The 14,154-nt window shown below is 42.5% G+C and overlaps 1 protein-coding gene across 1 annotated transcript in view; it reads left to right on the forward strand.

Moving 5' to 3' along the window:
- TEX11 (testis expressed 11) overlaps window positions 1-8,091 on the forward strand; it is a 35,198-nt gene extending 27,107 nt beyond the window's left edge. The window contains exons 24-29 of the mRNA XM_067303967.1: window positions 780-852; window positions 2,411-2,560; window positions 3,559-3,667; window positions 4,706-4,826; window positions 6,576-6,740; window positions 7,769-8,091. Coding sequence (XP_067160068.1) covers window positions 780-852; window positions 2,411-2,560; window positions 3,559-3,667; window positions 4,706-4,826; window positions 6,576-6,740; window positions 7,769-7,837 — 687 coding nt within the window. The 3' untranslated portion in view covers window positions 7,838-8,091. The remainder of the gene's footprint in view (window positions 1-779; window positions 853-2,410; window positions 2,561-3,558; window positions 3,668-4,705; window positions 4,827-6,575; window positions 6,741-7,768) is intronic.
- Window positions 8,092-14,154: the final 6,063 nt, after the last annotated feature.

Here is a 14,154-nt window from a genome sequence, read left to right on the forward strand (position 1 = left end):
TATTGAAAGTATGGGAACCTTTCCTAATTAATTAGAGTCAATAGGCCTAATGCTTTTTAGAGAATTGAAAATGATGGGTTTCTGTAAGTAGGTTCTGAACAGATCTGTATCAGCCATGGGTCAGGGCAGTACCCTTCCTCAAAGGAGTTTCAGCCTACCTTATACTATGTAAGGAATGTGTTGCTAAACATAGGTTGAATATGCAGATGATTACTGCATCTGTAGGATTATGCAGTTGCTGAAAGTAGATATCGATATGGTTAGGATAAAATTCACAATTTATTTGTTTTTATGTGTACGTACCTTTTTCTTACTGTGGTAAGGAGGTTATGGAAAGTGTACTGTGGTTATGGAGGAAGAACAAAAGTCCGCTGTGCGGTGGTCATTACATTGTCATGGTCATTACCTTACATTGCTTTTGTAGAGAGCAATGCACAGCAATTTGCTCTTTGAGAATTAGTTGTCTGTCTGTCTCAATGATACTATTTTATGTTTGAGAACTAAGATAAGTGATGTTCTATAGGGACCTATAGGGTCCTTTTCTGGAACAGCGGAACTATCAATATGAAGAGGGTTTATCTGAGATATGGAGGTCTTTGAAAAAGAGAGAAAAAACACAAAGCAGTAACTGGTGTAGCTGATGTACTAATTAAGCTGGTTCTTCATTTGTTATATAGCTAGGTATAGAGATCTCTCTACTGCTGTCATTTAAGATGTGTATTTCTTTCGCTTTTAAAACTGTGACCTAAAAATAGCTTCTTGAATATTTTGTAAAATAGATGGAACTTTTGACTCAGGCCCTTCAACATCTCCAGGCATGCAAGGAGGTCTGGACAGTTCTGAAATTAACAGGTAAGCTAGAAAATGTGTCTGTTCAGAGCATTTAACTCTCAGACTTTGTCACTGTAATCATGGAAAATACAGGGCATATGGAATTGCTGTCTCAGTTGAAGAGTGTTGAAGCAGATGTGTGACAATATGATTTAAGAACTGGCAAAGCCATCTGTACTTTTTTATATGTCATTGCTGGCTTTTTATTGTCTAAGTAGTGTGAGGTGTGGAACAGTTTTTCAGAATGAAATTTGGTTGACTTTTTTGTCTTAAATGTTAATTTCCAAGCTTTTTGCTCTAGGGTAGATGGGTACCAGATTTCCAGCTGGATCATCCAGGTTAAAGATGTTGTTGTAAATATTTTCCTTGACTCTGCTCTTGCCCTGAAGTAAGACAAGATACAGTTTTAATAATTTTACTAGCTTCTTTATGGATAAGGCATTTCAAAATACAGGAAGTCCTAGTAATGTATTTTGGGAGTGCCAGAACCCATCCCCTGTTCCTTAACTGTTGCATGTCAGTTTAGATCAGACTTATCGCTGGAGACTGGAGTGTGCTCAGCCAACAGCTAAGATGCTGAGTGACTCTTAGGGCGAGAGAGTACCTGCATCCCCTTTCAGTAGTGTATTGGTAGAAAAACTCATTAGGCATTTCTGTCTGGCCTGTGGTCTGGTTTCTTTTCAGTGATAGGTTTGGGACCCCATGGAGTTTCTCTTCTAAGTTGCATTAGTGTTTAACTTTCGTCAAGAAATTTACTTGATGTTCTTTTTTTCCATTTTATTGTTTCAGAACTAAAGGTTCATTACACAGCCTGGATTTGAGATTCTCTTTGCCCTTTTGCACTGAAGGACAAGATCGCTCAGGAAGACTTCTTCCCTTTTTACTTCTATCCTGAAAATCCTAGGGGTTGATTATCTCGGTATAGGGACGTTTTTGCTAGATGGGAGTGTCTACTGCAGAGATTTGTGGAAAGGCAGCCAGGTCATTCCTTCACTCCTTCACCTTGGCTAGTGTGTGGACAGGGCTATTGCCCTGGAAGAAGCTGAGAATGTTTTTTAGCACTAAACAGAAGTCTTTGTAATAGTGCGGTAAAGGTTTGGTAGTTATATTGGGTTTACATCCTCCTAGAGATTCTACTGTTCTCCCACACTTTTTCAGTGTGTTTAAGGATCTCCTGAAGGCTTTTCTACTAGGAAGGTGCCAAGTCTTATAGCAGAATTTGAAGCTAATGGTAAATTCTTTGACAGGTTGATGCTTTGAGCCTGTGGCCTTCTGTTCTCTCTTTTACTTGTCTATGAAAATGGCTTTTTTTAGCACCTATACCTTGCCTATGAGGGTTGCACGAATTTAGCCAATTATAAACAGTCCAGATTTGGGAGTGGGGAGGTTAGTTGGGTTGTGCTTTGGACATTTGAGGTTGCTATCCAAGCCAGTTTCTGAGTTCCACTTGCTATGCTGTTAAATCTGAGTACCTTAACGATTTTCCTGCTTGTTGGAAGCAAAATTTATACCTTCCTGCATACCACGTAGCTTTAAGTAAATGAGTAATTATATACAGGCAATTCTGTCTCTCCCGTAGGAGATTTTACTAAAGATCCAACAGACACATTGTTGCTTCTTTATGAATTTGAAGCAAGAGCCAAACTGAATGATCCAACACTCAACAACCTTATGGAGTCAGTATGGGAACAGCCACAAATAGAGATCAAGACACTGGAAATCATTGCATGTAAGGACTGCATTTGTACTTTCATAGTTCTTCAAGCCATGCAATATAGCTTATGTTACTCTTCCCTGTTCATTTAGGGTGACCAGGATTACTGCGTATTGTGTATCATGCATAAAATCAGTCTAACCATATATATCTTGTCCTGAAGCAAAGATGCTTAGGATCTCAGCAATATTCAGAGATCTGTATTTTGAAATATCATCTTATTACATGGATGATGAACTTATGGCATCCTTCCATTTCTAGAACCTGAGACATTTGTGTAAGTTGTGAGTCCAGAAAGGATTGTTTGCATAAACCGTTACAAACTCCAAACTAGCATAGGCCAGAGAATGATCCTAGTTGATTCATGTGCCCACACAGAGTTTTTAGGGTGAGGCCTTTGGGTAGATGTGCTGTTTCAGTTTAATGTAGACATTTGTAAATAGCACTTCTCTGTACTTTATCATGCTTTTGTCACAAAGTTCTAGTCATGCTTTCTTGAGAGTACAGTCTAGAATCCAAGGAAGATGTGTAAACTTTGGAGCTGCCATGCAAATCTTTGGAAGGGATTCTGTAGGATTAGATAAACACTTATGTATATCCCTTGTCTTGAGGGAGTACCTACCTGGACTTGGAAGAACCGTACTCAAATCCCACTCCTGCCTAATTTTTCAATCCAGATTTTCATGTTTCAGGAGACAAAAAAAAGAAAAAAGAGGTAATACTCATTACTGTAGAACTTATTATTCTTGGGTTACTGCAACAGAAGAAGACAGCAGAGGGAGTACTTGTTAATTATTAAATCTGCTGCACTTTTGTTTTGTCCTTATTGATGGTGCTTGCAATAAGTAAGCAGTAAAGAAGCCCTAGCTTGTGACCAGCACAGGCTTTAAGCAAATCTGCTTTTAGTTGTTTGTTGCACAGGATCTGGCAATGTATTGCAGTTTAGTGACCAAAGAGAGAAAGTCTGGCTTCAGTCATTTCTTTCTTCTTCTCTATTTCCTTTTGTTTTCAAGCGTTAGCAATGGAATCTCCAGCTCGGTATCCGTTACTTTGTAAGAAGGCTCTCAAGAGTGCCCTGAACCTTCACAGAAAGCAGACTGCTGTTGATGCTGTGAGATTTAGGTTAGTGTTATCACATAGCTTTGCAATGAGCCTATGATTGGGAATGTTGACAGGTAATAAAGCCTGCAGTTTGAAAAAAATGGCTTTTAGTTTATGTGCAATGTTCCACTTGCTGGCCAACCAATATACCTCTAAAGTATGACTGACTAATAGGTGTTCAAGAGTATAGTAACTGAAATCTATTCACCAAGCATATTTTCCCAAACAGTCGTATTTCCAATAAATAAATCTATTGAAGAAGAAAATTGGATCCAGAAAGGGTCTCTTGCTGTTTCTTATGATGAAGGTGTTCATTCTGGGTATTACTCTGCAGAAGTGAACTAGGTATTTAAAAGAAAATGAAGTGAAGAGAAATTAAAGGCTGAAAAGAAAGCTATGAGTTGCAAGTTAGGGATATGATGCCATAGTACATACATGATTTATTTTGCTGGGTAACAAGCCCTGTAACAGGTATTGCTTATGGAATCTGAAAAACAACCTGGTTTGTCCTTCTCTCTCAGTTGTATCCCATAAGGGATTTTTTTTCTCCTTTCTGAGTTCCATGCAGTAATTGCTGAGCAGGTTACCATTAATATGGCCTTTCTTCTTCTACACTGAGAAAGAGAGAACTGTTTTCAGAATCCATGTATTTGCTACCAATTTTCTGAGGACAGCTGAACAGGCAGGATGCTGACTACTTAGTTATCCTGTGGTGTAATTAGAATAAGTATCTTTCTTTTTACTTGCTGTCGTGTATAGCACCCCTACAGTATACTTAACTCTATCCTTTTGGGTTACTATAGAGCTCAGCAATGAAAATAATTAATTAATTGTTGCTCTTGTCTCTCTTCTTGCATCATTTGTACAAATGAGCTCTGATACTAGGAAAATGTATGTTTCTGCAAAAAGAACGTGAGCATAGAAATCATTGAGATGGACATGCCAGGCTGGCAATCATGGTGGCCCAAGCTAGTGTGCTGGTGATACCAAAATGTAGCTGTTTGCTCTGTGCATGTGCTCTTAAATACGTTTCCTCTTTTGCTCTGTTTTGATTCCCAGCAAATGCTTACATAGTTTGATTAATCTCTCTCTGCCGTCCGGAGTAACAGACCTGGATGCCTGTGTGCTGCAAGAGGCGTGGGGCTACTTTGAAGATGCTCTGAGCGTAGTCAGCAGCACAGTAAGTTGAACAGAAAAAAAATAATAATTGGGAAATGACCCTGAGCACATTTAAAAAGATTCTCATTAGAATGACAATAATTAGCAGACTGACATTATATACTGTTATATGTGGTGCAGCTAAGACTCCTTCAGTAGAAGATGCAGTGATATTACCTCAAAATAAATGGCTCTTGGATATTTATGACTGAATTGCATATTTCTCTAGATTTTATGAGTTTTTTTTTTTTTTTTGGAGACATTTAAGGCCAAATTTTCAGTGCCTGTTTTAGAAACATCTTGAGCTGGAACATCTCTCTTTCCTCCTCTTGCTTTCTACATTTGCACACTGAATATGATTTTGTAAATGCAGATTACTTTTCCAGATCAGTTTAAAGCAGGGTAAAATTTAGATATCATTGTTGCTTTTTGCTCAGTTCTGTTTTGTTAAGTTTATTTAGGGACTTATTATATTCTTATTTTTACCAAATGACCTGGAGTTAGATTCCTGTTCTGTGAGAATTTGTTGCGGTGCATTTGTTCTTGAACTTGTTTCTATAAGGACAGGTGTATGGAGGGTGAAATCTTTCTTTTGGTAAGTTCTTGCATTTCTGCTGCTCCTTTCAGGCCTGAAGCATATGCTATACAGTGAAAGTAGTTGTACTGAGAAAGTCAGACATTTCTACGCAGAATTTCAAAGATAACAATAATTTAAGGAGTATTCCTGTTATTCAGGATTAATGAAATCAGTATTACATATCATAGCTTCATCCCAGTGCATGACTATTTCTTCAGGCATGTTTGAATGTCTCTTCCCTTATAAAAATGACATAAAGATATGCTGTTCCTAGTTTCCCAAAAAAGAATGTGTCCATGTTTGTGTCTGTTCTTGTTGAGAGATACGATTGAAATGTTAATGTGGACTGATATGCATAACAGCATAATTTCCTTAGCACTAGAAACCCTTTTTTGCAGCCTTGCTCAAGGCAGCAGATGATAATCGGGACAACATTAAGAGAAGGAAATCAGAGCAGCACATCAGAACATTATCAGTTAGAAAGCTGGTACACCACTTCTGATTTGTCCCTCCTGTTCAGAAAGGGATGCCGCAGGTCAGAAACTCACTCTGGGCCCTCTTACTTAGAATGAGAAGTATCTATCAAATGCGGAAAAAAAGTCCTTCCAGGCTCCCCTTAAGGATTCACCTAACAAATGCATTGCTCGTCCTTTGCTCCCCCAACTGAATCAGTTCCCCACCAGTTCAAAGCTGGTTGAGTACTCCAGCTTCCATTCTATGGTTATCAGTAAGGGCAGCTTTCACTCGGGCAAACCATTGCTGCAGCTACAGAGAAAATCTGAAAACCTTGAGAACTGCTTCTGATCTGCAGTGAGCAGGCAGGTATTGGGATATTCAGTACCGTTTGGATAAACAGCAAAGTAGCGCGGCAGCAAGTCCAGCCTGTCTGTAGATAGATGGTAGGAAGCATGCTTCCCTTGTAGCATCATTCTCAGCCCCAGAAAATTGTATTTCCTGTCCTGTCAATAGGTAAGTGCAACATTATTTATCCATGTTGGAAACAAACTGTTTGATAATGGTGGAGATGAACTGTGAAGTACAGGATGGCTCAGAAGGAATTCTGTCCTCTGCTTAGCAGAAAAAAACATCTGTGTTTTCCCACTGTAATATTAAACTCTAATGCACTCTTGATTAGTCGGGTTTAAAGTGAAAACTCTATTATCTGATTAGCTGTAGCTCTGTTTGCTACTCTAGGATGCTTACCCAGAGATGGAGATCCTTTGGTTGATGACAAGAGCCTGGAATACAGGAATATTTCAGTATAGCGTCGGTAAATACAAGGAAGCTGAGCAGTGGTGTGGACTAGGAATGCGTTTCCTCAGTCACTTAGGATCTCTGAAGAAAAGCTATGAAGGCCATGTAAGTGGAAGCAGATGGGTATGAGGAGGTGGGAATGGATTTGTTAGGAATAATTAGTAGTGGAAGGGAAGAAGTGAATTTTTTTTTGAGGATATGGATCTGAGTGAAGAAACCACTACATATGATCCTTAAAGAATTTCAGGGGAAGCATAATGCCTAAATAATTTGGGGGAGCTTGATGGTGAAAGATTTTTTGAAAGTGAATCCAGAATAGATTTGACACACAGCAAAAAATAATGTGGTGTCCTTTTACTGGAAGGATTATGCAAATAACTGACTGGAAATAAACTTCTGACTATTTGTGGCCGTGAGGGTGTCCTTGTGCCTAGCCTTCGTTCACTAAAGGCAAGGTGCTGTACCAGTTTAGTTAAATCAGCTTTTGTGTGGATACTTTTAAGCTTGGTTTCTAGTATAATCTAATCTACTATAAATTGGGTTTAAACTGATGTGATTGAAAATTATTAAAGCACATCTTTCCAGGTGTTGCTTAGCCACATCCTGTGAGGGAGAAACTTGGGGTACGATACCTCTGTAGAAAGCAACAAGACATGTTCTTACTCTGTCATAAGTAAGCTGCTCTCTCTACACTTTTTGGTTTGGGTACTGCTATATTAGTCGCAACAAAGTACAGCCTGGATGTTGTATGCAGTTATCATTCATTCTTGCATGCACAAGTCAGTCAATCAAGAGCTGGTTGCAACTTCTATACCGTTTTAAATACATCAGTTAAGGCAATAAGAATAGCTTTATACATTGATGTAAGAATCCGCTATAAGCTATGCTTTATATCAATACAACTAAATCCATCTTTGATAGGTTGCACTGATTTGACTATATTTTTTTCTAAACCACTGTGTTCAAATCTGTGCACAAATCTTTACATCAACCTGAATTTTTAGGTTTAGAAGCTGTAGTTTCCCACCTATTCTCTCACTTCTGTTCCCTGTCACTTCCTGTTATCTAGTTGAATGCTACCGCTTTATCCATCCTTGTTCACTCAGACAACTGTTGGTGCTTATATTCTCCAGATGATTGGTCTTTATAGTGAGGTGCTGGATAAGTTGGACAGAGCAAAAGGGCTTCCATGTGAAGAATAGCGACAGCCACAACTGCAAAAAAGGAGGACAGCGGTCCCTCTTGGAAACGTTCTGCTGAATGAGAGAGGCTGTTAGCTCTGCAGGGACATGGGGTCACAGGAGCGTTGGAAAAGAAGCCAGGATCTCCCTCTTGCTGGCAATTTAAAAGTTTTGTACTTTTCAGGAAGTATTTATTGAAGAAATGTAATTGTTTTCCTCTAGGGAATCATTTTCATTCTATAACAGTTGGAAATAAATCCATAACTTTCTCATGAGATGGGTCTGCTGTTGTATAAATGGTTAGTTTAAATGTCTGGTTTTAGTAGTAGTGGCAATGTGAACAATAAAAGTATTTCAGGACCATGCATCTCCTCTGGATGCCATGGCTGCCTTGCTACGTCAGTATTTATCAGATGATTGTTTAGTTTTCAGTCCATTTCAATATATGCAAGAATTCAGAGATGTTTGCCAGGATCACAATTTAGTTAGAATAAAAAAAGAGCAGGTGCTCTCCAGCTAACAGAAAAAAGCTAAAGCTTTGACTAGACACTGCTGCTTATAGACCACTAAATGTAACACACCAGGCATAATTCACCATGAATTATGGCCAGGATGGTGGCCATAGAAAGGAAGAAATTGCATTAGTTCTACTTCTTTCTGAAAGACTGATGTGCTCTGGAAGAAGAGCTTCTACTTGTGATGTGCTTAGTGGAGTGGTCTGGGCCCTTCCCAGCAAGAAGTAAATAAAAAATTTGGCTGCACTGCATCCTTTTATCAAAGCTACAGGGCTGTCTCCTTTTGACAGTTGAGTAAACCACATATAAGCGATTTCTACTTTTGTGTGCACCAGGCACCACTTTGGGTCCCACTGCTGAAACTGGAAACCAGCCCTTATCATACCTGGCACATCCTCATGTCTGTTATGCAGCTGGATACTGGCTCATTTCCGGAAGCAAGATGCATGCAGACGCGTAAGTCACTGTGGCTTTTACAGCAACGTAAGTAGGAACATAATGTATGAAGCATTTTTTAGTACTGCACAGGTTGGCATCAGCTTCTGAGTAATAGTGCAAGAATGAGACTCCCTCCCGGAGCGAATTTCATAGAAGACAGCAACCAGGAAAGTTGTCAGGACATTTATAGGATATGGTGCCTGTGATAACCGGATACTGGGCACTGCGGCCGAGGCTGGTGCTGCCTGAGCTGTGCCTCTGCTAGACATTTTTTGTGCAGTGTCTTGTTGCCATAGAGGCTCTGCTAGATAGAAGTATACACTGGTAGGAATAGGGATGTACCTTTGTGGGATGCAAAAATGAAAGCAAAAATAATTATCCTCAGCTGGAGACTATTTATCTGTTCTTATTGCTGAGGTCTACCGCAGGGCCTTTATTTGTCAGACTGAGGTAATATAAGCAATTTTCGCTGGAAGCCACTTCAACTGGCCTTGAGTGGCATTTTTTTTATGGTACCCAGGCAATCAGCAGGGCTAGCTGATTGCAGATGACTCCTGTGAGACAGAAATAGGAGGATGGGTCTATTTAGAGTAAGTTCTCCACATAGCGTGCTCAATTCACTGGCTCTGATGTAGATCTCAGTGAGCAGCTGGCTTGCAGGTCTCTAATGAAAAATGTGCTGTTTATCTAAGAAACGCCTCTGAACCCATAAAAAGCCAGGCCTCAACTGTCACATAAACTTTTGGAGTCACAGTTTTGGAGACAGTATGCTCCGTCACATTGATACAGTAGCCATAAATGATGCTATAGAGTCAGAGGTATCCACTGCTGCTGGTCGTACCTCCTTGGTGCCTGCCAGGCCTCCTTTAATTACGGTTCTCAGTTCTGACGTGCCCAAAGGGTAAACAGTTAAAGGTGTCAGACTGTACCAGATGAGGAGATCATATTTGCCCAGTAAGTATGGCAGGTAATTACATACAGCTGTAGAAAGGCAGCATTGTATGTGGTTTTGCCTATAGCCAGAATTGTTTGAATTCTCTTTTTTCCTTGGAGATGCTCAGTTTGATATCTTTTATAGTACAGACTTAACTAATGAGTCCAGATCAGATCCGTTTAGACTCTGCCGATGGTACGTCTTACCTCTTCTGTGCTCATTTTCACATTGTGTATTTTGTTCCAGGCTTTATATTTACCATAGGTTTTATGTAGGGCAAGAATTTCTCTCCTTCTAGTTGAATCAGACATTAATTAGCTGTCAGGTACTTTGGAGGAGCCCTTTGATACTGTTTTTGTTGCACTCATTAGTTTTAGGTCTACAACAAGCTCTTGAAAGCTATTTACAAAGTCATTTTTCATCCATTTCAAAGCTACTGCCTTGCTGGGAGATGAGGCAGAGAGGTCTTTGATGGCAATACAGGATGCTGGTCTGCCTGCACATTGCTGTAAGCATCCTTGCAGTGGCCGCAGCTGAGAATGGGCTCTGCTTTCTTGAGAGCAATGGCAACCTGTCCTGTGATCCTGATGTGGTGGGCAATTAGGCTCTATCTGTAGTAGTAAATTAGCTAATACACGGTTAAGGTTCCCAGGCACTGCAGTGCTAACATCTGTGATACAAAACTGCAGAATGCTCCCCGTTATGTTTGTAGCTCTTGCCACCTAGCACTCCCAAATAAATCCTGGGCCAAAGTTGGGATTTCCAGTGACCATTCCCAATGGGATGGTTTGCATGCAAGCACTCTGCTTTGCAGGCTGAGTTTGTTAGTGTAGATGTAGGCTGGTCCTTGCCAGTTGACCTCAGCGTTTATTTTACTGGGCTAAATGTTGCTTTGTAGTCCAGTAGCCCAGCTAGGATGACTGCAGGATATAAGCCGTCTTAAGCCAGTAACAGCAGAGCTCACCATACAGTTAGTTACTGAACTCTTTACCTGAGACAAGGAAAATCTTTTTTCCCATGCAGTAAGAAGAAAGAGCTAGTTTATATGCCAGGGCTGGGGTGGGGTGAGTAGGGGGAAACCTGCACAGCTCTGCCAATACAAAATCAGTGTTCACTCCCCTTCAAGTCTTCTCTTTTCATTGAGCAGCCTGCTTTCAGCTTGCAGGATGCGGGTGCTCACCCTGAGCTGTTAGCAGATGGCTCCAGAGGGTGGCATTGCAGCAGCAGTTACACGCACTGTGGCAGCTACAAGGTGTGCTGAACATTTGCTCTGTGACTGCAGCGTTCCTCCTGGCTTCCGAGAGCACAAATGGGGCATCGACTGTAGTGGTTCACATATGCTGCCCCCCGCCCCCAGCCTGTATTTCACACCCTCTCTTTTTCCTAATCTGCCATTTTTTTTAACTGTCTTGGGAGCAGCAACAGTCCAGAGGAGCAAAGGAAATGCAGTGTGACTTGGAGAATGGGCTGGGGTAGAGGGTATTTTACCCCACAGCCATAGGAATGTGGCTGCAGGGAATGTGGTCGGGGGGAAAAAAAAGGCCTTGCTGAGCCCTGGAGCCCCTTCTGCCACCGCTCGTCCAGAAGTACCTGCAATAGGAGCGCTGGCCCTCCAGCAACCTGAGCTCTCTATCCCAGTTGGGATGGCCTTAGGGCTAGCTCGCACCGTGCAGCCTGGGAAGTGCTTCTCTGTCATTAATATAGTGGCTACTTGGAGCATTTTGGAGGGGAAGGAAGAAAGAGAGGCTGGTCTGGCCAGTAGCTCTAAGGTCAAGGCCAGAAGACTTGAAGTGATCCCAGTAATCAGAAATCAAGGTAATTGGAAGAGGTCTGAAGCTCATTAGAGGATTGGGCAGAAGCTTTGGTCAAGTCATGTACTGGAGCTAAGAATAGGGAGGAAATACCACCGGCAGCCCTGTGGCGAGGCAAACATGGCCCCAACAAGATTTTGCTAGTGACAATCATCTCCTGTATGCTTGTACCATGAGCAGCAGCTACACTAGCTGACCCAAACAGTTTAACATTTTTAATGAGGGTTAAAAAACTAAAAAACAACATTGGCCCTCATTTTGGAGGGAAGGGAAATAAACACTAAAGGACAGCATAGATAAGGTTCCTTCAGTGAAAGACACTTGTCACACACTGATAACATTATATTCTTCACTGCAGAGCCTTTAGTGCCCTGCGGCCTGCTATGAAGGTCTGAGGAAAGCAGAGAAGAACCGTCCTTGAAGGTTACGCGGCATCTGCTACCACTGCATCAGGAGCAAGAAAGGCCGCGTGCAAGACAGCTATGCAGGTACCTGCATCTCAGGCACCAATGGGGAGAAACTTTTGGAGAAAGCTGTTAAATTTCTTTAAAACCCTCATCCAGTGGCCTCATAGATACTGCGCTTCTCTTTGGTTAAGAAGGACGAGACAGTTAATTAACCAGAAGAGCAGAGGGACAGAAGCAGAGAACATGTTTCTCTATAGCACAAGCCGCTTATGGTCTAGTTTCCTACAAGTGGTTTAGGGCGGATTAGTTTCTTGCCTGTTGCAATCACACCGGTAGCAGAGCATCTTGGAGAGGGGAAAAAAGCAACCCCCCCCCCCCCCCAGCCCTATTTCACACCCAGGACACTGCTCTGCTGTTTCAAAGTCCTGCTGAACCATGCGAAGGTCCTGATAGGCAGAGCCGTTCGACCTTAGCCAGAAAAACAGCTGGTGAAAAGGCTTCAGAAGAGCAAGTTCTCCTTCCTTTCACAGCATCCTCAGGCTGTTAGCACATGGCTAACGGCCCTCCTTCTACCCTTTCTTCTGCATTGCTCTACGCGCAGTTGGTTTATGAGGTGAGAGATGCTGAGGCCATAAGCCAAGCTCTGTCCTGTAAAGCCAGAGACGGGGGTGTTGGGTGCCCCAGGAACAGCGCTCGGGTGCTCGTACCCCATAGCTGCCTGAAGACGGAACACACATACGGAGAAGCTCCGAAAACTTGTGCTTCCACCACCTTCCCCTCCCACCTTTCAGCAAAAGTTTGTCGTAGGAAGAGCTGCCCAATGGCTGCATTTGCCATTTGCCCGGTGAGCTCCGTAAGCTGTGGACGGTCTGCAAGCTGGATGCCCAGGCTCAGCAGGACACTCACTTTCCTTGAAATCTCACTTTACGCCGCATGCAATTTGGAAAGAAAAAAGACTCCAAGGTTTAAAAAAAACAACCCAACCCTCTCACCTTTGAGTCACCTCAGCTCAGTGACAAAGCAGATTCAGACAGGAATGTGCAGTACACCAGTAAAACCAGTTGTCTGCCAGGGAACCCTCCTATTCACTGTACTCAAAGACAGTAGAAAAAGGAAATCTGTAAAGTATGGCATTGCTAGAGACGGCTTCTAGCCAGTCCCTGGGTATTTCCTGAAGTCAAACTTGCGCTTTACAACTTCTTCCTTCTTCTCTCTGATGTATAACTAGCACGTTAAACTGTAAAAAAGATATTCCATATTAGCAGGACTATGTGCACTTTGCTGCCTTTATACCCAATAGGGGACAGTTACGCAGCAACATGTAATTCCTATCATTTCATACCAATTCACAGCGCAAATTCCCCACAATCCAAGCTGCAGCCCAAAACACGCTCGCTGTCTCAAGTCATCAGCCCAAAGCCGGTCTGCACGGCCATGACCAGACCAAAGCGCTTCTCAGTGGCCTGGTTACGGCTGCGAGTAAAACCACTTCCTTTTAGTCTTTTTATTTTCGTTTTCTTTTAGGCCAGTTCTCAGCGACCGCCTTATCCTAGAAAACAAGTATTTTTTTTTTGCTTCAGCCTGATTCTTTTAACACTTGCGTTTACTGTGGCAAGACGGCACCAACAGTTGCTAAGAGCAGCGCCAAACCCAGGGCCTGGCCCCCAGTGACGGACTCTGCAAGAAGCTCTCGAAGACGGAGTTCTTTGCAACTCTCTGTTTATTAAAAATATATGTCTCCTTGGAAGAAGCACTGGTAACCAACTAGCGTTGTCATGATCGATTCGATACTGTCAGCTATGCCATGGAGTACCGCAGTTTTTTGGGTTTTTTTTTTTTCCTCCATGTGACTTGATGAGAGGGAGACAGGCTAATAGGAGAGGAAAAAAACTAGAAAGCCGGGGGACGGGCGCCCTGCGAGCAGCAGCTCATGAGCTTTTGTCTCACTTAGGCCACTTCTCCAGGGAACGACGTTTACGGCAGCTGGAGCCAGGCCAGCGGAGCAGGTTTCTCATGTGGAGCAGGACTCCGTTGCCAGAGCTCGATCCCGGAGGACACTACATTGACAGCAGCGTGGTGGCCATCACCGCCGCCGTGCTAACGGCAGCATCCAGGCTGCAGCCCTGTCTGTCCCGGAGGCGGCTCCTGCCCCTCCGGGCTCCTTGCGCCGCAGGGCAGTTCAGGACAGCTTCCGACACCCATGCGAGCTCACGGCAGGGCTCGCTCACACGCG

The sequence above is a fragment of the Apteryx mantelli genome, chromosome 13 (assembly GCF_036417845.1).
Source record: "Apteryx mantelli isolate bAptMan1 chromosome 13, bAptMan1.hap1, whole genome shotgun sequence".
In the NCBI taxonomy this organism is placed as follows: domain Eukaryota; kingdom Metazoa; phylum Chordata; class Aves; order Apterygiformes; family Apterygidae; genus Apteryx; species Apteryx mantelli.